The sequence below is a fragment of the Paralichthys olivaceus genome, chromosome 12 (genome assembly GCF_024713975.1).
Source record: "Paralichthys olivaceus isolate ysfri-2021 chromosome 12, ASM2471397v2, whole genome shotgun sequence".
Lineage (NCBI taxonomy): Eukaryota > Metazoa > Chordata > Actinopteri > Pleuronectiformes > Paralichthyidae > Paralichthys > Paralichthys olivaceus.
The window spans coordinates 4,799,712-4,822,960 of NC_091104.1; the positions used below are offsets into that span (position 1 = coordinate 4,799,712).

Here is a 23,249-nt window from a genome sequence, read left to right on the forward strand (position 1 = left end):
ATACTTTTATATATACTTTTAGTCATTTTATATCCTCAAATCAGGCATAGCTGGAAGGAACAATATCTATAAGGCAAGTTTCACCAAATCTGATGGCACTAAAATGTTTAAAGACAAACTTAACTTCCATGGATCCATAAAAAACAGCCTCTGAGGCTAAAGAGATTTAAGAAAATAAGAATCTGTCCATCAACACCTTGTTGCTTATTATAATCTTTATTTATTTATTGTGTATAACTCTGCTAACACATCAGGTTAAAGCCTATTCGGATACAAACAGGAGCAGTAAACAAATAAAACTCCAGAGGTCCTTGAAAGCTATTTACAAAGCCAGTTCAATATTCCCACTTTATACAGTGATAATAAAAGAAAACATAATATAATCATTTTATTGTAGCAAATTAGGTTCTAAGTAGCAAAGTATTAGTAAAAAATATACTTGCAGCTGCAGTACAAACATACGTGTTTCATTTCAGCTTTGCATTGCTATGGTTTCTTTACATTTGAGCTATTTAAGAATATCTTGGTGATACATGTACACATTCCTTTTTTTGTTTGTTTTACATTTACTGCACGGGTGTATTGAAGGTGTTTTCTACTGTCAACTAACTTTACAGTGATATTATTGTAAAAAGTCTGTGGAATGTCAGTAACATTGATTGATTTTTGCAGCTACCACTTTTAAATGAAATGCACAGTTTGTTTATCATCGGATTAATAAGAGTTCCGTTTAGAAATGTACATTAAAAAGTATGAAACCACAGAGATTTGGTTCAGAAAAGCAAAAGACAGAGCTTAGTTTAGTCATATACCATAAGCAAACATATCGGTGAAGCCCTGTCATCATTTGCACTAAGGTACTTCAGTTACTCTGCTTGTTAACGTGATCACATTGTCATAGTGACTCGAATGAATCCATCACTTCAGAGGTCAACAACATGCAACCAGTGATCGAAGTTAACACCACACTTTAACTGTAAAACTACCTTTTCCACGTTTTCCTCTCTCGTGAACATGACCAGTGAAATATGTTCCCCACCAACCATGTTTACACATAATTTACAATTTCTTTCACTTCTCGGCTCCGTCAAAGAACCTCATTTTCTCCGAGTGCACAGAGTCTCTCAGTCGCTGGATGGATGTGGCCGTCTCACCTGAGATGGGTTCAGAGGAGTCGAATATACGTGTGATTTGTTTCGTTATAACGATCGTTTCTTTGCTTTCGCTTCTTTCACTTGATGTTCCTCGAACGATGTGCCGCTCAAAGACCGTCCTCCTGCCGCCTTGTGGATCTTCAACCGTCCACGAAGCAGCTTCCTCACCCTCTGATTGGAGGGGAGGGCCTCCAGCTGATTGGACTTGAACAGCAGTTAGCAGCTTGGCATGCTGTGACTCTGGGGTTGCTTGAATATTTGATGTAATGACGTGTATTTTTCCAGATTCCAGTCTGAGCGTGTCTTCTGACGACGAGGAAACTCCAGACGACAGGATGGTGATTTTCTCAGGCAAGTTCGGCTCGACTGAAATCAGCTCAGTCCTTGTGGTCGAAGTAATGACGCTGCTGTGCATCTCTTCGAGGCTCGGAGCAGCATCAGGATCAGAGTATTTGACAGTAACCTTGGTTGGAGAAGATATGGACAGGCCAACGTGCTCACTTGTCATTGTAGAGCTGATGTCAGCAAAAGCATCTGATGACTGGACAGAGCAGGTGGGGCTTATTTCCTCATCCCCTGTTTCAGGGGTCTTTCCATCCTTGTGCTCATCTTTTTCAGGCATCTTGGCAGATTCTGACGGGGAGGACAGTCCAAACTTGGGGAATTTAAACCACCCTGTCCTCTCGGGACTTTTGGGAGTATCTAGCTTGGTAGTTGTTTCCTTTTCCTTTGCATCTAACTCCTTTCCTCTGGGTTCACTTGTCTCATGAACTTCCTTCGAGGCTTTAAGATTTTCTTCCTCTGTTTTTGAAACATCAAATTCCACATCAATATTCTTGAGGATTTCACCAAACGATGTCAAAGTCAGCTTTGGGGATTTAGTCTCTTCTTCTCTTTCTGGCTGATCTTCTTGGCCGTCGCTGTCACCGTGTTCTTCTTCAGGTTTGGATTTTGAGAAACTCAGCTTCGGCATTTTAAATGTTGGTAGTTTGAATCTACTTGGAGATCCATGACTCACACCGTCAGTCTCAGTCTTTGGTGTTTCAGAATCCGTTATTACTGCTTTGGGTTCAGTTTTTATATCAACACTTGGAGCTTTAATCTCGACGGTAACATCCTCAAGTTTAGCTGCATCTTTTTCAGCTTTGTCCACATCAGGCGTTTCTACAGTGACATCGTAGGAAGCACCTCCGAATTTCGGCATTTTCTTTGTTGGCATTTTAAACTTTAATGGGGATCCTCCAACATCTTTCTTCTTTGCATCAGCCTCCACATTAGAAGAAGATTCCTTGTCTTCAACTTCAGGGAGTTTGACTTCTGCTTTGACGTTTGGCAGTGTGACCTCTACATCTCTCTGTGATGCATTTAAATCAACTTCAGGTCCTTCTGCTTTTGGCAGTGCAATTCCAAACTTTGGAAATTTAAACTTACTTCCTTGCACGTTGAGTTGATCTTCAAGCTCAGGAGCTTTAATTTCCATTTCAGGTTGTTTGACTATAACCTCTCCTTCTGGAAGAGAAACATCAACCTGTGGAGGCTCAGCACTGATCTCAGGCATTGTAACACTTGACTTTGAAAAAGAAAATTTTGGTAATGAAAATTTAGATTTTTTCAAGTTTCCATCAAGTTCGACAGCAGGTGGCTCTTCCACAGAAACCTTCCCTGAAGGTTCTTTGACTTTGACATGTGGGAGGCAGACTTCAGCTTCGACCTCCGGGGATGCAACATCAGCTTTTGGTGTTTCAAGGTTGACATCCACGTCAGGGGCTTTACCACTTGTTCTTGAAAATGAAAATTTTGGAAATGTCCAGTTTGGTCGTTTAGACTTGGCCTCGGTCTCAACTGTCTCAACGGCACCTTCAGGTTCTATGACTTCAGCACTAGGCAGTGTGACCTCAACTTTACCTTCTGGTAATGTGACATCTGGACATTTCTTAGATAAGCTCAGATCTATTTCAGGCCCCTTTACTTTTGGCACTGTGATTCCAATATGTGGCATTTTAAACTTGCCTTCCGATCCCTCAAGTTCACCTGCTTTAGCTTTCATATTTACAGATAGGCCTTCAGCATCGATGCTGGGGGCTGTGACTGTCACCGTAGCTCCCTCTTTAAGTACTTCCAGCTTCGCATCATCAATTTGAATGTCTTTGTCCACATCAGGTACTTGCACGCTAACCTTTGGAGTGGAAGCTCCAAATTTTGGTAATGTGAATGTTGGCATTTTCAGTTTTGATGGTGATCCCTCGACATTACCCGCTTTAATCTCAGCAGCCTTAATTTCCACTTTGCCAGACGGTTGCTTTATTTTAACATCTGGAAGCTGAACCTCAGCCTCAGCTTCTGGGAGTGTGACATCTCTATCTTTCTTTGATAAGCTTAAATCAATTTCAGGACCTTTTACTTTTGGCATTGAGATTCCAAACTTTGGCATTTTAAACTTGCCTCCTTGTCCATCGATTTCTGCTTCACACTCAGATGGTTTTACATCCACACCAAGTTTAGGACCTTCTGGGATTTCAACCTCAGTCTTGGGTTGTATCACATCTACATCTTTCTTTGAGAGGCTTAAATCAATATGTGGTCCCTTTACTTTTGGCATTGAGATGCCAAACTTTGGCATTTTAAACTTGCTTTCCTGCCCATCTAGTTTGACATCACCTTCTGGTGGCTTAACATCCACCTCAGATGGTGCAACTCCCACATTTCCTTCTGGAAGAGAAACATCAACTTCTGGAAGACTGGCATCAACTTCAAGCTCTTTTGAACTTTGCTTTGAAAATGAAAATTTGGGCATTGAAAACTTTGGCTTTTTCAATTTGGCATCAAGGTCTATATTAGCTGCCCCTTCTACTGAAATGCTTGATGATTCTTTGTCGACATCTGGAAGACGTACCTCTGCTTTGACCTCTGGTAGTGAAACATCAACTTTTGGGGTATCAAGGTTCACCTCAGCCTCAGGGCTCTTAATGTTTGTCTTTGGAAATGAAAATCTTGGTAATGTCCAGCTTGTCTTTTTCACTTTTGCATCACCCTCTGCCATTGGTGCTTGTGATACTGATATTGAACTCTGAACTGGCTCTTTGATTTCGACATCAGGAAGTTTGACTTCAGCTTTTGCTTCTGGTAATTTAAAATCCTCCCCATCCACTTTAATGTCTTTGTCCACATCAGGTACCTCCACACTGATCTGTGTTGTAGAAGTGCCAAATTTGGGTAATTTGAATGTTGGCATTTTAAACTTTGATGGTGATCCTTCAACATTACTTGTGTGAACTTCAATTCCAGGAGATTTAATTTCCACTTTGGCTGATAGTTCCTTTACTTGAGCTTCAGGGAGCTGAACATCAGCTTTAGCTTCTGGTAATCTCACATCTACACTTGTCTTTGCTAAGCTTAAATCAACGTCAGGGCTTTTGACTTGAGGCACAGAAAAACTGAGACTTGGCAGTTTAAACTTACTTCCTTTTCCTTCACGTTCAGCTGCTGTAGTTTTCAAATCTATTGATGGACCTTCAGTATCAATGCTGGGCGCTGAAATGTCAACTGCAACAACCTTTTCAGGGATTTCAATGTCACCTCCATTGATTTTTACATCTGTGTCCATATCAGGTACTTCTATGGTGGAGCTTGGAGAGCCAATTCCAAATTTAGGTAATTTGAATGTTGGCATTTTATATTTCGATGGTGATCCTTCTGTGTCCTTTGTTACAACTTTGATCTCAGGAGGTTTGATTTCCACCTCAGCAGAAGGTTCTTTCAGATCAACATCAGGGAGTTTGACTTCAGCTTTGGCCTCTGGTATTTTTACATCTACATCTTTACTTGATAAACTTAAATCAAATTCAGGCCCTGTAACCTTTGGCAATGAGATGCCAAACTTTGGCATTTTAAACTTGCTTCCTTGTCTGTCAATTTCTGCTTCTTCCTCTGGTGGTTTCAGATCCACTTCCCCTCCTTTCACTTCCACCTTTCCTTCTGGGAGTTCAACATTCACATTCTGAACACTGACATCAACTTCTGGGGCATTAACACTTGATTTTGAAAAGGAAAACCTGGGCAGTGAAAACTTTGGCTTTTTCATTTTTGCATCTACCTCAACCCCTGGCTGTTCTATCACAACACCACCCTCTTTGACTTCAACCTCTGGCAGGGAGACCTCTCCTTTAACTTCAACATCTGTGTTTGGCACAGATATGTCAGCTCCATCAATCTTGATTTTGTGTTCTGTATCAGATACTTCAGCGCTGACATTTGGAGTAGAAACTCCAAATTTGGGGAATTTAAATGTCGGGAGTTTGAATTTTGATGGTGATCCTTTCATACTGCCTAACTGAGCTTCAACCTCAGGACCTTTCACCTCCACTTTAGTAGAAGATTCTTGTAGTTCAACATCAGGGAGATTGACCTCTGCTTTAGCTTCTGGTAGTGTCACATCTACGTCTTTCTTCGATAAGCTGAAATCAATTTCTGGTCCTTTTACTTTTGGCATTGAAATTCCAAACTTGGGCATTTTGAACCTGCTTCCATGTCCGTCAAGTTCAACTTGAGTCTCTAAGGGTTGCATTTCCAGTTCAGGTTTGTCAACCTCCATCTTTACATCTGGAATTGAAACTTCTGCTTTTCCAAGCTTAACGTCCATTTCTGGGGCTTCTGGGAGTTTAAACTCAGCCTCTGGTGATTTGACATCTACACCTTTCTTTGAGAAGCTTAAGTCAATGTCAGGCCCTTTTACTTTTGGCATAGTGATTCCAAACTTTGGCATTTTGAACCTGCTCCCATGTCCGTCAAGTTCAACTTCAGCATGCAAAGGTTTGATTTGCACTTCAGGTTTTTTAGCTTCCACTGTTGCTTCTGGTATCAACACTTCTGCTTTTCCAAGACTAACATCAACTGTAGGGGCTTCTGGGGGTTTGACTGTTGATGTTATATCTGTGTCTTTCTTTGATACGTTTAAATCAATATCAGGCACTTTGACTTTAGGTTTAGAGAAACTAAAAGTTGGCATTTTAAACCTCGAAGGTGATCCACTTGTATCTTTAGCTGCAACTTTAATTTCAGGAGCTTTAATGTCTACTTTTGCAGAAGGTTCCTTTAGTTCAACATCAGGGAGACTGACCTCTGCTTTAGCTTCTGGTAGTGTCACATCTATGTCTTTCTTCGATAAGCTGAAATCAATGTCAGGCCCTTTTACTTTTGGCATTGAAATTCCAAACTTGGGCATTTTGAACCTGCTTCCATGTCCGTCAAGTTCAACTTGAGTCTCTAAGGGTTGCATTTCCAGTTCAGGTTTGTCAACCTCCATCTTTACATCTGGAATTGAAACTTCTGCTTTTCCAAGCTTAACATCCATTTCTGGGGCTTCTGGGAGTTTAAACTCGGCCTCTGGTGATTTGACATCTACATCTTTCTTTGAGAAGCTTAAGTCAATGTCAGGCCCTTTTACTTTTGGCATAGTGATTCCAAACTTTGGCATTTTGAACTTGCGTCCTTGTCCGTCAAGTTCAACTTCAGCATCCAAAGGTTTGATTTGCACTTCAGGCTTTTTAGCTTCCACTGTTGCTTCTGGTATCAACACTTCTGCTTTTCCAAGACTAACATCAACTGTAGGGGCTTCTGGGAGTTTGACTGTTGATGTTATATCTGTGTCTTTCTTTGATACGTTTAAATCAATATCAGGCACTTTGACTTTAGGTTTAGAGAAACTAAAAGTTGGCATTTTAAACCTTGAAGGTGATCCACTTGTATCTTTAGCTGCAACTTTAACTTCAGGACCTTTCACCTCCACTTTTGTAGAAGGTTCCTTTAGTTCAACATCAGGGAGACTGACCTCTGCTTTAGCTTCTGGTAGAGTGACATCTACGTCTTTCTTCGATAAGCTGAAATCAATGTCAGGCCCTTTTACTTTTGGCATTGAAATTCCAAACTTTGGCATTTTGAACCTGCTTCCATGTCCGTCAAGTTCAACTTGAGTCTCTAAGGGTTGCATTTCCAGTTCAGGTTTGTCAACCTCCATCTTTACATCTGGAATTGAAACTTCTGCTTTTCCAAGCTTAACGTCCATTTCTGGGGCTTCTGGGAGTTTAAACTCAGCCTCTGGTGATTTGACATCTACATCTTTCTTGGACAGGCTTAAATCAATTTTGGGCCCTTGCACTTTTGGAAGAGATATTCCAAAACCTGGCACTTTAAACTTGCTTTCTTTTCCCTCACCATCAGTTGCTGTCATTTTCACATCAAGAGATGGACCCTCAATATTAATATTCTGTGCTGCAATATCAACTGTAGCTTTGTCTTTGTCCATATCAGGTACCTCCATGGTGACACTTGGGGCGGCAATCCCAAATTTAGGTAATTTGAATGTTGGCAATTTAAATTTTGATGGAGATCCTTCCACTTGAGCTTCATACTCAGAGGCTCTAATTTCAACTTTAACAGAGGGGTCTTTGAGCTCTACATCAGGGAGTTCGATTTCTGCTTTGGCCTCTGGTAGAGTGACATCTACGTCTTTCTTTGACAAGCTTAAGTCAATGTCAGGCCCTTTTACTTTTGGCATTGAAATTCCAAACTTTGGCATTTTGAACCTGCTTCCATGTCCGTCAAGTTCAACTTGAGTCTCTAAGGGTTGCATTTCCAGTTCAGGTTTGTCAACCTCCATCTTTACATCTGGAATTGAAACTTCTGCTTTTCCAAGCTTAACATCCATTTCTGGGGCTTCTGGGAGTTTAAACTCGGCCTCTGGTGATTTGACATCTACACCTTTCTTGGAGAAGCTTAAGTCAATGTCAGGCCCTTTTACTTTTGGCATAGTGATTCCAAACTTTGGCATTTTGAACCTGCTCCCATGTCCGTCAAGTTCAACATCAGCGTGCAAAGGTTTGATTTGCACTTCAGGTTTTTTAGCTTCCACTGTTGCTTCTGGTATCAACACTTCTGCTTTTCCAAGACTAACATCAACTGTAGGGGCTTCTGGGAGTTTGACTGTTGATGTGATATCTGTGTCTTTCTTTGATACGTTTAAATCAATATCAGGCACTTTGACTTTAGGTTTAGAGAAACTAAAAGTTGGCATTTTAAACCTCGAAGGTGATCCACTTGTATCTTTAGCTGCAACTTTAACTTCAGGACCTTTCACCTCCACTTTTGCAGAAGGTTCCTTTAGTTCAACATCAGGGAGACTGACCTCTGCTTTAGCTTCTGGTAGAGTCACATCTACGTCTTTCTTCGATAAGCTGAAATCAATGTCTGGCCCTTTTACTTTTGGCATTGAAATTCCAAACTTTGGCATCTTGAACCTGCTTCCATGTCCGTCAAGTTCAACTTGAGTCTCTAAGGGTTGCATTTCCAGTTCAGGTTTGTCAACCTCCATCTTTACATCTGGAATTGAAACTTCTGCTTTTCCAAGCTTAACGTCCATTTCTGGGGCTTCTGGGAGTTTAAACTCAGCCTCTGGTGATTTGACATCTACATCTTTCTTTGAGAAGCTTAAGTCAATGTCAGGCCCTTTTACTTTTGGCATTGTGATTCCAAACTTTGGCATTTTGAACCTGCTCCCATGTCCGTCAAGTTCAACTTCAGCGTGCAAAGGTTTGATTTGCACTTCAGGCTTTTTAACTTCCACTGTTGCTTCTGGTATCAACACTTCTGCTTTTCCAAGACTAACATCAACTGTAGGGGCTTCTGGGAGTTTGACTGTTGATGTGATATCTGTGTCTTTCTTTGATACGTTTAAATCAATATCAGGCACTTTGACTTTAGATTTAGAGAAACTAAAAGTTGGCATTTTAAACCTGGAAGGTGATCCACTTGTATCTTTAGCTGCAACTTTAATTTCAGGAGCTTTAATGTCTACTTTTGCAGAAGGTTCCTTTAGTTCAACATCAGGGAGACTGACCTCTGCTTTAGCTTCTGGTAGAGTGACATCTACGTCTTTCTTCGATAAGCTGAAATCAATGTCAGGCCCTTTTACTTTTGGCATTGAAATTCCAAACTTGGGCATTTTGAACCTGCTTCCATGTCCGTCAAGTTCAACTTGAGTCTCTAAGGGTTGCATTTCCAGTTCAGGTTTGTCAACCTCCATCTTTACATCTGGAATTGAAACTTCTGCTTTTCCAAGCTTAACGTCCATTTCTGGGGCTTCTGGGAGTTTAAACTCAGCCTCTGGTGATTTGACATCTACATCTTTCTTGGACAGGCTTAAATCAATGTTGGGCCCTTGCACTTTTGGAAGAGATATTCCAAAACCTGGCACTTTAAACTTGCTTTCTTTTCCCTCACCATCAGTTGCTGTCATTTTCACATCAAGAGATGGACCCTCAATATTAATATTCTGTGCTGCAATATCAACTGTAGCTTTGTCTTTGTCCATATCAGGTACCTCCATGGTGACGCTTGGGGCGGCAATCCCAAATTTAGGTAATTTGAATGTTGGCAATTTAAATTTTGATGGAGATCCTTCCACTTGAGCTTCATACTCAGAGGCTCTAATTTCAACTTTAACAGAGGGGTCTTTGAGCTCTACATCAGGGAGACTGACCTCTGCTTTAGCTTCTGGTAGAGTGACATCTACGTCTTTCTTCGATAAGCTGAAATCAATGTCTGGTCCTTTTACTTTTGGCATTGAAATTCCAAACTGTGGCATTTTGAACCTGCTTCCATGTCCGTCAAGTTCAACTTGAGTCTCTAAGGGTTGCATTTCCAGTTCAGGTTTGTCAACCTCCATCTTTACATCTGGAATTGAAACTTCTGCTTTTCTAATCTTAACATCCATTTCTGGGGCTTCTGGGAGTTTAAACTCGGCCTCTGGTGATTTGACATCTACATCTTTCTTTGAGAAGCTTAAGTCAATGTCAGGCCCTTTTACTTTTGGCATAGTGATTCCAAACTTTGGCATTTTGAACTTGCGTCCTTGTCCGTCAAGTTCAACTTCAGCGTGCAAAGGTTTGATTTGCACTTCAGGCTTTTTAACTTCCACTGTTGCTTCTGGTATCAACACTTCTGCTTTTCCAAGACTAACATCAACTGTAGGGGCTTCTGGGAGTTTGACTGTTGATGTGATATCTGTGTCTTTCTTTGATACGTTTAAATCAATATCAGGCACTTTGACTTTAGATTTAGAGAAACTAAAAGTTGGCATTTTAAACCTTGAAGGTGATCCACTTGTATCTTTAGCTGCAACTTTAACTTCAGGAGCTTTAATGTCTACTTTTGCAGAAGGTTCCTTTAGTTCAACATCAGGGAGACTGACCTCTGCTTTAGCTTCTGGTAGAGTGACATCTACGTCTTTCTTCGATAAGCTGAAATCAATGTCAGGCCCTTTTACTTTTGGCATTGAAATTCCAAACTTTGGCATCTTGAACCTGCTTCCTTCCCCATCAACTTCAACCTCAGTCTGCAGAGGTTTGATTTCGACCACAGGTTTGTCAACTTCCACCTTTTGTTCTGGAATAGAAACATCTACACCTCCAAGAGTAACATCAACCGCAGGAGCTTCTGGTAGTTTGAGATCTACTTCTTTCTTAGACAAACTCAAATCAAATTCTGGTCCTTTTACTTTTGGCATTTTGATTCCAAACTTTGGCATCTTGAATTTACTTCCTTCCCCATCAAGATCAACCTCAGTCTGCAGAGGTTTGATTTCCACCACAGGTTTTTCAACTTCCACCTTTTGCTCTGGAATAGAAACATCTACACCTCCAAGAGTAACATCAACCTCTGGAGCTTCTGGTAGTTTGACATCTACTTCTTTCTTGGACGAGCTAAGATCAAATTCAGGTCCTTTTACTTTTGGCATTTTAATTCCAAACTTTGGCATCTTGAATTTACTTCCTTGTCCATCAAGTTCAACCTCAGTCAGCAGAGATTTGATTTCCACTGCAGGTTTTTGAACTTCCACCTTTTGCTCTGGAATTGAAACATCTACACCTCTAAGAGTAACATCGACTGCAGGGGCTTCTGGGAGTTTGACCCCAGCTTTGACTTCTGGGAGTTTGACATCTACTTCTTTCTTGGACGAGCTAAGATCAAATTCAGGTCCTTTTATTTTTGGCATTTTGATTCCAAACTTTGGCATCTTGAATTTCCTTCCTTCCCCATCAAGATCAACATCAGTCTGCAGAGGTTTGATTTCCAACTCAGGTTTTTCAATTTCCACTTTTTGCTCGGGAATAGAAACATCTACACCTCCAAGAGTAACATCAACCTCAGGAGATTCTGGGAGTTTGACCCCAGCTTTAACTTCTGGTAGTGTGACATCAATGTCTTTCTTGGACAAACTCAAATCAAATTCCGGTCCTTTTATTTTTGGCATTTTGATTCCAAACTTTGGCATCTTGAACTTGCTTCCTTGTCCATCAACTTCAACCTCAGTCAGCAGAGATTTGATTTCAACCTCAGGTTTTTGAACTTCCACCTTTTGTTCTGGAATTGAAACATCTATGTTTCCAAGAGTAATGTCACTCTCTGGGGCCTCTGGGAGTTTGACCCCAACTTTAGCTTCTGGTAATTTGACATCAATGTCTTTCTTGGACGAGCTAAGATCAAATTCAGGTCCTTTTATTTTGGGCATTTTGACACCAACCTTTGGCATCTTGAATTTCCTTCCTTCTCCATCAAGATCAACATCAGTCTGCAGAGGTTTGATTTCCACCTCAGGTTTTTCAACATTCACCTTTTTCTCTGTTATAGCAACATCTACACTTCCGAGAGTAACACCAAGATTTGGTATTTTATATTTGCTCTCCTCTCCCTTTCTCTGAAGTGCTTCTATCTCTGCTCCATCGATGTTTGTATTCTTGTCTACATCCGGCACTTTTACACTGAAACTGGGAGCAACTGCTGCAAATTTGACCAGTTTGGTTGGATGCTCCTCCGGTCCAACATCTTTGTCTTCACCTCTGGTGTCTGGAAAGGAGATGTCAGCCTTTGGTTTTGTAGCATCGAGATGAACAGCAAAGCCTGTAAGACTAACGCCACCACCCTTTTTGGCTGGTGAACCACCCACCGAATCAATATATTCAATGCTATCGATTTCCGGTATTTTGACATCATACATGACTCCTCCTATCTGCCCCTTGCCTTTCCTTGTTTCAGTTTTTGATGTTGTTATGTCTTGGAGCAATATTGTCCTTTCTCCTAAAACTACGCTATCTTCTTGCCCAGAGATGTTTTGCTTTGGCAATTTAAATCCAAAGTCTTTCTTCACACTTTCTTTGCCTGGAATAATAATATCCTCTCGTTTATGGAATTCACTTTGTGTCTCGTGGTCACTTTGTTTTGTCGTGATGTATATTTTTTCAGGTTTTTTATAATCTACCTTGGTCTCAATCAAAAGTTCCTCTGAGGTTAAATCAGCAGGTGTTGTGTCAAACTTAATAAGGTGCGCTTCATGTTTTGATTTTGTGTCTGCAACTTTAGTCGGCGTTTTCACTGATATTCTCTGTGCATTTGCATCGATCACAGTAATTTCTTCAGGGATTGGCATTCCAGATGTGTCCATCTTTGGCAGCTTGAATCCGGGCAATTTCGAAACTGCCTCTTTCACGCTGTTAACATCGATTGACATTTGTACATCTTCGGTTTGAATTTCTTCATAACGTCCTGTTGAAACCACTTTAGGCCCTTTAATTCCTTTGGCTTTGATTTTCACAGACATGTCCTCCATTCCTGGAATCTCAATGTCTTCACGTTTGGGAAGTTGTGTTTTGGAATGACTGCTTTTTGACAGTCTGTCATAAGGATCCTCTTTCACTGCTTTACCCTCAACCTCCATTTTAGTTGGGAATTCAACATTCACGCTCGTTTGAATAGTTTCCTCAGTGGCGATTTCACCTAGGCCAATTTTAGGCAGTTTGAAAGTTGGACATGTCTTTGTTTCCTTTTTTTGTTTCGTTTCCTTGTCTTTCTTCGCTTGTTCTTCACCTTTCTGGTGAGATTTTCGCATAAATGAGACATCGGAAATATCAAGTTCAACCTTCGGCACATTCATTTCCATCTGTGTTGTCACCAGCTTTGCCCTTGAGGCGTCACTGCTGATCATCTGGGTGTCGGCCTCCAGGCGTGGCTGATCTCTCTGCTGGTCTGTGTGGGAATCTGATTTCCCATTGATAGGTTGATCTGCTTTTTCAATACTTGCCCCAAGAGTTTTCAGCCTTTTCGGGGAGGCCTTTGCTTTTGCTTCTTTCTTGTGTGATTTGTCCTTCCCCAAAATTTTAATTTTCAACTCGGACCTTTCTTTCTTCTTTTTCTTCTCGCTTGGGGACTTGATAGCAGAGGGGCTTCCTTGATCAGCCAGAGCCACGGTGAGATCTGCTGTTTTCAAAGTGCTGTCGACACTGATGAGCTCCACCTTGTGTCGAGCAGTTTGAGGTTCAGTCAGATCATCTTGGTCAAGTCTTAACTCTTCCGACACATAGACTTTGGGTGTTTCTCCTGAGAGGCTTTCGAGGCATTCGTGTGAGAGCATGTCTGATGCTGTCTGGTAAACGTCACTACTGGTTTGTCCATTTGTTGGTGCGTCCGTGTCTTCAGATGAACTTATCCGGCTTCTCTTTGTCAGAAGAGACAGCTTCATTTTGTGCCTCTTCTTGCCTTTGAGAGCATCCTGAGACTTGATGGGTGACTCTGTGTCACTTGTTGTGGGACTGAGCTCCAGCTTCCTCTGCTCATCAGCCTCCGAGGAACTGTGAGACCTCGTGAAACGGGTCTTCCGCCCTTTTCCAAAGGAGGGAAACTTGGGCCAGGAAATACGAGCGTCCCCGCGCCTTTTGGTTTTTCCTTGTTCCCTCATCTCTGGAGCGCAAAGCTCCTCCTCCTGTTGAGCGACAGAAAAGTGAGATGTCAGAATTATCCCAAAGAATACCCGACAGAAAGAGTCTGAGCAGAAATCTTTAACTTATTTACAGGGATGATGTCGGACTCCATGGCTGCTTCGGTCTCTGTGATGTCTGGTTTACGCTTCAGGCAGAGCTTCAGTTTGTAAGCCTGAGCGTGCTCCAGAATCTGAATGGCGTCCTCATACGGGACGTTGTCAAAATACACGGTGGCGCTCAGAATCTGATCACCTGTGTAAATAAGAGAAAAATATTTCATTATTTAGTAAAACTTAAAATAAAATATGCATGATAACAATTGCAAAGTTTCATTAATCCTACATTTCTCGCTCTGATATATTTATTATTAGTTTTCATTGAAAACAACTAGAAAATGTTTCTAGTTTCACAAATTCCGGTTGACCTTCTTTCAGTTGCAGACTTTTGGAGGCGGGGGACTCTGGTACCACTCCCTTAATGAAGATCCCCTCTTTTCCGCCTCCACCGTAAACGAGACCCTCTGCACATCCGTCTGTGGCTGTCTTCACGATCACCTCAGACTCGGGGCTGTGAACTTCCTGCAAACACATGAGGATAGAAAGGATATTAGTTTATTTCCTCTCGCTGGGCTCTTCCCTGCTGCAGCTCATCAGCCTGGAGGGATTCACAGCAGGAGGAGGAGGAGGAGGAGGAGGAGGAGGTGGGAATATCTCACCTTCAGTTTATTCATCTTCGGAGTCGAGCGCTTTTCAAACATGGACCCAAGCCCAGACTTTTTAGTTTTCTTTCCACCTCCACTTTTGTGGTGTGGGTCATGCTCCGCTTCACACTGAGAAGAAAACAGAAGACAATCTTTCAAATCTGACCACACGCTGTTTTTTTAAAATGACTAATGTCTCCGTCAGTCGTGTGTAAACAGGATATGACAGATTTTTCATCAACAGGCTTATATCCTGTACAAACATTCATAGAAGGGCGGAGCCGAGTCAGCGCCTTTATTGGATTAAGTAACAGTAAACAAGACGGAGATGGCATGTGACACCACACTCTGCTGATTAGACACGGCGATAAAAAGCCTGATAAGTTTACATTGATAAATTGACCCTGAAAGTCAATTAGTGCACTCGACTGTTTTTATTTCATTACCATTCAACTCTTTTTCAGTTTTTTTTTCCTTGGCTCATGCAATGTTCTGCTTTTAATGTGCTTAACTTCCTCCTTCTGTTCTTAAACGAGACCAGAAGCGCGATATTCTCAAAGATCACGATAAATCTGCATGAAGTCAAACGCACGAGAACAAATGGACGGAGGGTGATGATTTAAAAACGCTTCATCTGAGGGAATTGATTCAATAATTTGAGGGAAGAAATGACTCGATTGAAAATAAATTTCCTTGGAACTGCTCAGATTTTTGTTTTCGACATGTGACGTTGCCTCTCTCTTTTATTTATTTATTTCTTTGGAGCTCAACTCTGATTTCTGCTCGATAAGCCCTGATTTTTATGTATTTAACGGATCATCCAGGTCACACAAGCGCACACACGGTCTCTGATTTATTGTTTTGACTTGTTTCATCCTGCAGTCTGGTTTGTTGTGTTTGTGCAACATGGCGGTTTTATCTGTGCTCTTTACCTCTTTGTCACTGTCTGTGTATTTTTCAGGATACTCCTCGACGGGGGACGATCCTTGAGGGCGTGGCCTCTCTCCCTCTGTGAACTGAGACGGCTCGTCACATACCTGCGAGGACACGAGGTCGGTCAACACTAACGGTCACGTGCTCTGTTCCCCACGCTAACGTCATGGAGACATGAATGAGATATCACAGCACTCACGTGGTTTCATCCTCAGACAGTTTCAGTATTAAAACAACAACGCAGGTTTGGAGAACACAACAAAATGAGATAACACCTTGATGTAGCGTGATGAAGTGCAGCACTGACTGTGTCTTTTGCTGTTTGGCATTTAATAAATGTCACACTAGTGGTTTCTGGATGATTTTCAACACTGGACTGAACACCAGAGAAAACCAGAGTGAAATACAACAGTGATATCATACGTGTTGTTTGTGAATCTTAATAACTGAAGTTTTATTTGAGTTTGTTCAACGTTCAGTATGTTGAGATTATAATTACGCCTTCACACGGGCAAATTATAATAAGTCAAGAAAAGGTTGTTTGATTTATGATGATTCATAATTCATAATAATTGGTTTCTGGGGACGTGAGTAAAAAAAAAAAGAAAAATGAACACCTCAATCAGGCAAATATATTTTTTATATTGTAAAAATGCTGTTTCATCATCAGGACCTCATTTAAACCACATGAGGACGAATGATTAATGATAAATGAACTCTCCGTCACAACATCACTCACTGAATCGTCCTCGGCGCCCGGCTCTGGTCCTCTCAGCCTTCGACCAGCTGTTCACAAACACAGAAAAAAGAGACAAACTCTAAATACAGACGCAGCCTCTCACGTGACACGTTAGCAGATAACAGAGTGAGACAGGAAATGATGCTCAACAACACGTTGCATGGTCATAAACAACTAAAGGGAACAAATGCATTAAAGGTAATTTCACAACAACGTGCTCTCACTGTAACTTCAGATAAATGATGAATGTTTGCAAGAAGGCATCTGGAAAATAATCAATCGTGTTTACAAAACCTTGAAATCAGAAGCAACACACAAGATTAATGATCATATTTTTATGAGAATGTAGTAAATCACATTAAAAGCAGCCGGTTGTTCGTCTGTTTCTATTTTCTGAGCAGTAAACAGAGACGTCTGACTCCTGACTCCTTGTTTTGAGGCTCAGATTCTCGGGAGCCGATGATGATGAGACTATTTAGAGTTCTTCCCGGCAGCGATGCCCCCGGGGAGCCGCTGCCTCCTCCGTATCTTAAGTGCTCCTCCGGTATCGACCGGCAGAAAAGACTCTGCAGCCGCTCCGCTCGACCCAAAATGGAAAGTCTGACTCCACGTGAATCTGGTTATAGTCACATTAGTGTTATTGCCTGAATTCAAACCAAGCGTCTACTCGGTATGACTCCATTTTAAATTAGCCCTTTTTATTCAGGCAGTTTTAGTGAGAGGTCGACCGTATCATGATTTCCACACATGTTAATGCTAATTTGCTATTTGTCAAACTTTGAGATTAAAACAAATTCTACGAGACGATTAATGAAGAAAATCAAATTATTGTTATTATAATTATTATAAATCAAAGTATTACTGAAACTACTCAAATTAATAAATTCAAATCAATAAATGCAATTAACATTACATATAATGTTTGTATTCATTCTTCATAGTCTGGGAGGAGATTTTATCAGTAATGGAGTTAAGTTCCTGACCAAAAACATTAAATTACAAACTTAAAATACTTCTATCCTGTCATTAATAATTATAATAATAATTTATAAATCACGATTAGAAGGTACTTTACAAGAATTGACAGCAAAAAAAATAGGAAAACAATTAAAAGCTATTTGAAAATCACATATCAGTGAACTTAGAATGTTCCGGGTGAGAGTGAAGTGAAACTCATGATAAGAACAGTCATCAGATCAGAGGCAGGATTAATGTTGTACAATAAAACTTTAAAACTTTTTAAAATACCTTTAAAGTTAAGGTAAGCTGTGCGTTTTGTAAACATCACACATTACGCTGTCATGTGACGTGTCTGATTGAAACCCTGTGATCGAAGTTTAATCAGCTCAAGAAGAAGAATATCAGATCACAGACCCTCGGGCGAACGTTTGAAACTGTGGGTGAAAAACCAAAAACCGTGTGTTTAGACTTTAAAGAATCGTTGCTCCTCTGATTTTTTTTACTTCAGCACCTTTTTGTTTTCTCAGCACTGACTCTCCGCCCACTGCATCAGGGTAATGTGGGTCATGTGAAGAGCTCTCCCAGCCTGTGTTTGAGTTAAAGTAAGAAAACCCTCTGGTTCAGGGTTTGTCACTGCCTCAAGGTTCATCTCCCAACATTCAAATCACATTACTGCTTCAAAATATACATAAAACTCAACCTGCCCTGTCGTTCGTCCGTCTCCTCTCAGACAGAAAAGAATATTTGAACCCTGAGTGAGTGAACAAGCAGCCCACTCTCTGAATCAGTCACTGTCCCGCTCGTTCACACCTGCTTTGACGGACGAAGACGTGTCAGAATGTGAATTTCAGGTTCGCTCACCTACCTGCTGCTGTTTGTTGGAGTGGAGGTGTGAACCACGCGTCGTCCAAGCTGCTCTCAAACCCTCCTGATGCGAGTGAGTGGCTGAAGTGATTTGATCACACTCAGATGCACGGAGGAGGAGGAGGGACGGCCGCAGTCACACCTCGTCTGAACTTGTGTCACAAACGGAATTGAAACACGTCCTCTGTCCTCAAAGTGTCCGAACTCTGTCCACCACACATTTCTCAACGAGCTCATCCCATTAAATTCAATTTCAGTTATTTAACTGATGATGCAAATGACTTAACTTTACCAACGAAAACTGAATTCTATGGCGAAGTATTAAAGATACTGGCTGCGGTATAGGTCTTAAACCCCGCCTCCTCCACGTTAGCAGATGGGACGAGGACTAAACTAAAAATATCAAAGTGCGAGCCGAACGATAATAATGGTTTCTGTCATATTAGCTCGTTCTGATCACTCTGATTGTTCAAGGGTTCAAGTGCGGCCACTGACGGCCCAGTTCATGTTCAGGGGCGTGATCTGAACGTAATCAGGTAAATTCATTAACCGAAGCTCTTGAGTCTCTCGAGGCCGAAAACTGTCACGTGTCCGCAGCCACGTCTCCACACAGAGCGGCTGCAGTAGAGCGTCGTGAAGTCCGTGTTTGCAGGAGCATTATGGAGGATCCAGGCGCTGGAGCATGATGCATATCTCACGTTATTTACCAGTTTATTCAGGCGGATGTCCAGCGTTCCTGCCCCGACTGCAGCCACGGCTCATACAGAACCTCCTTTCTCAAATATTTGCCATGTGGGCGCTGCGGAGGCCTTGATAACGACTCTCACTGCCGACTCAAACTGTCAAAATAAAATCACTTGTCGGCCTGTTCGCCTGTTTGACTTGTCGTAGATTAGATATTATTAATGTCATAAAGCTGCAGCCTCGTCTTTTGACTCGACTTTGGTGGCAGATTTCTGCAGGTAAACAAGAACACGCTGCAGATGCTTAAATCTTTTGTGGTGCATGATTCATATTTGGGTGCAACTGCAGCTCTGGATTTGGGTGCGGCTCTTCCCTCAGGGCGTCTGCTGATGTGACAAGTACTGAGGTTTCTAATCTGCTCTGATGTGAAAACCTAAACTCCTCTATTCCAACACAGGGTTGAGACAGTAAACATCTTTAACACAGTTTTTCTCTGCATGTGAATGGATGTAGTCGTTAATCACTCGACTCTGCAGGAGACGCAGGTTTCTATCGGCTCTGGCTTCGACCGGCAGTGAAGGAAACGTGACACTTGACGCGCTAATTCTTTATTTTTGCTGTTTAGACGCTGCCACTACTTTTTCTGCACAATGTTGTGACACACGTTGAACCTCTGGGCATTGATGCGTACGTAACCATGATCGTTGGTGTAGTTGGTGAAGTAAAAAACCTCAAAGAGGTAAAACAGGTGCATCTATAGATAGAAGAAGAATTAGTATATAAATTACAGAAATCTCTGTCTGCTTGTGGAACGCGTATCTCGAGAACTGCACATCCTGTTGTTAAAGGCCAAAGGAAGGGCAGTGTTGAATTTGGAGCATTTATGAGACACGTGCCACGTTCAATGCTAATAAACCTTGAGTAATCAGAGAGCGACGGTCAATCCATGATCCGTGTTCACCACGAGAGTCCTGCAGCCGCGGCTCATTTGCTGCATGTTCATAACGGGTGCTACACTTGTCTTTCTAATAATTCCATATTAATAAACTCTGAATAAACAGGCGACCGGCGCTCTGCAGCCGCGGCGGCTGGGACTCGTCAACGCAAACGACATTATCGATCACGACAGCAGCAAGTTCGTGCTGCAGCGGTGTTGCAGCTTCACGTCCAGCAGCAGCAGCAGCTCTTCTCCATCCAACTGCAGGTCACACAAGAAAATCTGCAACCAGCATCACCACAGACCAAGAACACAGACAGGCTCAGAAGCACCAGTCGATTCAAGTAGAAAAGCAAAAAAATGGAATCCTAGAAATATATTTCAAACCGGTCCTCAGCTCATCTCTTACGTCACCACTCTCTGCCCCGGTTTGTTTTCCCTGTGGAGAAGCACCTGGGAGGTTCCCTGAAGCTCCTCTCTCCTCTAAACTAATAGAAAGTAATGCAGCTCATTATTCCTGTTTTTGGATTCGGATTCTGCTCCAGAGACGGACACAAGCTCCTTTGACTGAGGGTCGTGTGTTTGGGTCCGAATTTATAATAAGATTTAAGAGAAGGAAAGAAACAACAAACCCAGAATTAGATTTTCTGCCCAGATTATAAAAACATGAGACTGCGAAGGCGCATGCTTTCAATCTGTTAATCTGAGTTTCATTACAGCTCTGGAGCTCGGATGTTAATCTGCCTGTATTCCCACGATGAGGAGTTACAGCATCATATCAGGTCAGGAACACGCACCCGGGTGGAGCTTCTGTTTGTTCTGCTTCACAACAACCGAGTGACTCATGAGGGGTCGTGTTGTTGAGTTAATGGATTAACGCGCTGGCAGCAGTTTGATTTTTGTCCTCTGCTCAGAGGAAATTGTTGAATTTCTGCCTCTGACTGTTAAATTTATCTATTTACAACCATGTGATTAAATCCTGGAAGACCAGTGAACTCAGTGTTCTCCTCAGCTGCATCTCTTCTGATTTAAAGTGTTGTCTGATGGTCTGGAGATGTTTCTGAGGACGTCTCCTCCCTGACACGACTCTAAACATATATATAAATACAATCGAGCGTCAACGGTGACGTCACTTCTAGTTTGACTTTGATTCCAGAGGGGTGGAGCCTGACTGAGAGCACCCATTGGGCAGTAGTAGCTGTCAATCACTGTGGTACCCACCTCCCAATACATGCTTTAAGCTCTATTTGACTTTAATTCATGAAACTAAAGATATAAAGTCCTTGAGAAAATGTTTCCTGTTATAAAGTGAGAAGTTGAGTCGTTTTCTCATAGACGTCTATAGAAACAACAAGTGGAGTCGCCCTCTGCTGGTCATTCATATTAATACAGGTTTTCAGGTCTCATCCGTTTTCAAACACAGTCCCTGTTTACGAGACGTCCATTGTGGGACTGATAAAGTACAATCTAATTTTATCTTCATTTCTGGTGGTAGACTCAAGATCCCGGAGCCACTGCCTCAAAACCATTGAAGTCAAAAAGTAAAGTCGGCCGAGGCTCGACGAGGGAAACTGTTCTGCAGTGATTGGCAGCAGTCGATCAGAGTCTGTCCGACTGGCTGCTGATGGTTTGTAATGGATCAGGATCGTCTGCTTTTGAGGCTCCACTGTCGAGCAGATGGACCAACCCCCCCCCCCCCGTCTGTCTCACTTCCTCGCAGTAAGCTCTCTCGCTCTCTCTCTCTCTTCCTGTGACCTTGAGCGTCGCCTGAAGCCTCTCGGAGCCGAACGCTCCTCCTCATGACTTCAGGCAGGTTTCATTCAAAGTAGCAGCAGAGATAACGACTCTTAATAATTCTCTCTAAATTAATCATTTCCCTCCTTTTTTACGACAAACACCAACCAGTGCTTCGACCTAAACATCCGTCAAACGCTGACGAACGTCTCTGATATAATAAATAACTCAGATCCACTGAAAGCAAAACATTGATCTGATGCTAAACTTTAAATTCATGTTAGGATTTTCCCGTTCATCCATTACTGCTCATCCTTGGAGGTTTGCGTGGCGGGGGGGGGGGGGGGGCAACCGAGGACGCCAGAGAAAAACAATCATTCATGTTCATGGAGAACTCCACACAGAAAGGGGATTTGAACCGGGGGAACCATCTTTTACCACCATGCCGCCGACCACACCTGCTCAGTTAAAAGATTTTTTTCATCGACATGGACTCGTGCATCATGAAACAGCAAACGCACAAACACATTTTCCAACGTTTCCCAACAGATTATCCTAAAACCAGTGTCTGTGAACTCGTCCTCCATCATCTCGCCTGGATCACACGACCAACGCACAGAAACAAACAAACCTCCACTTGTAGCAGACGCACAAGTAAACAACACAAGATGCATTAAAACCGTTGTGTCTGCGAAAGCATCAGATAATCACACGTTTGATTCACGGAAGGAAACTGTCGTCGTGACGAACGGTAACACATCCAGCTTTTTCCTGCACAATTTTTCCGATTACACTCGATTTGCTCGGCCCTGATTGGAACATGGTTTCTCCGGTTCCGCACCACACATGATCATGTACGCTTTATTTACACGCATGTTAAAAACAAGACTGACTCCGTTAATCGCTGCAGTTTTCAAGCTTTCATCCTCAACTTTAAGAGAATTCGATGTTTTCACAGTAAAACTGATGAGTCAGACTCTCTCCTGCTTTTATATGAAGCCTGCAGCTGGAACCATCGGACTGGGAATAGTTTTGTTCCCACATTTCAGGGGCTTTTTTTTTCATCTTCGCCCCCAGTGAGTTATCCTCTGCTACTATTTTTTACAATCCTGATTCCTGCTCTGCTGAACCGCAGTTCGTCTTTTCGTCTCTCAGCCTCGGCTTCAGACGCACAGCGGGAGGAACAGAGGAGAAGTGCAGCGCTGCCCGACGTCCCCCCCCCGACGACGATGATGACATCCTCAAACACTCCCCTGCGCTCTGCAGACACACCCAGAGCTCACTGCAGGTCAGCAACACAACTCAGCATCAGCACCAGGCGCCTCACACTCGCTCACTTCATCACACACACACACACAGATCCCTCCTCACTGCACCATCAGACCCTGCTGCTGAATCAGTGAGTTGCTCAGGGGAGGGGGGAAGCAGCACAGACACCATCACAGACAGAGAGAGAGAGAAGGAGAGACAGGAGGAAAACACAGAGAGAGCAAATAGAGCGATGCCCACCCGTCCCTGAGGAGGCGGCGTGCCAGTTGGGGAAGGCCAGGTGGAAACAGTCGCACATGATGGCAGCGGTGGCGGAGGCAGCGGCGGCGGAGTCGAGGTCTTGGACCAGGCAGGCAGGGGAGAGATAGGGAGGGACGGTGGTGGTGGTGGTGGTGTTGGTGGTGGTGGTGGAGGCAGGTGATGCTGCTGCCCCCCCTCCCCTCAGCTCGTCCTGGGTCCCCCTGTGTGT

General features: G+C 42.5%; 1 protein-coding gene and 1 long non-coding RNA gene across 3 annotated transcripts in view; one reads left to right on the forward strand and one right to left on the reverse strand.

Annotated features, from left to right (window-relative positions):
• Positions 1 to 16,696, forward strand: part of LOC138412210 (uncharacterized) — a 75,236-nt gene extending 58,540 nt beyond the window's left edge. The window contains exon 5 of the long non-coding RNA XR_011244700.1: positions 15,622 to 16,696. This is a non-coding gene — a long non-coding RNA (uncharacterized lncRNA). The remainder of the gene's footprint in view (positions 1 to 15,621) is intronic.
• LOC109640650 (neuroblast differentiation-associated protein AHNAK) lies at positions 198 to 23,249 on the reverse strand. Of its 2 annotated transcripts, none has more exons than XM_069535515.1 (7): positions 23,021 to 23,249; positions 16,333 to 16,379; positions 15,593 to 15,697; positions 14,676 to 14,789; positions 14,385 to 14,538; positions 14,052 to 14,212; positions 198 to 13,962 (listed from the first exon to the last, which is right to left on the reverse strand). In XM_069535515.1, the coding sequence occupies exons 1-7, from the start codon at positions 23,076 to 23,078 to the stop codon at positions 1,072 to 1,074; spliced, it is 13,530 nt and encodes a 4,509-aa protein (XP_069391616.1). In that variant the 5' UTR covers positions 23,079 to 23,249; the 3' UTR covers positions 198 to 1,071. The 2 variants fall into 2 exon arrangements, with proteins under 2 accessions (XP_069391616.1, XP_069391617.1); XM_069535516.1 differs by lacking the exon at positions 23,021 to 23,249 and adding an exon at positions 18,158 to 18,248.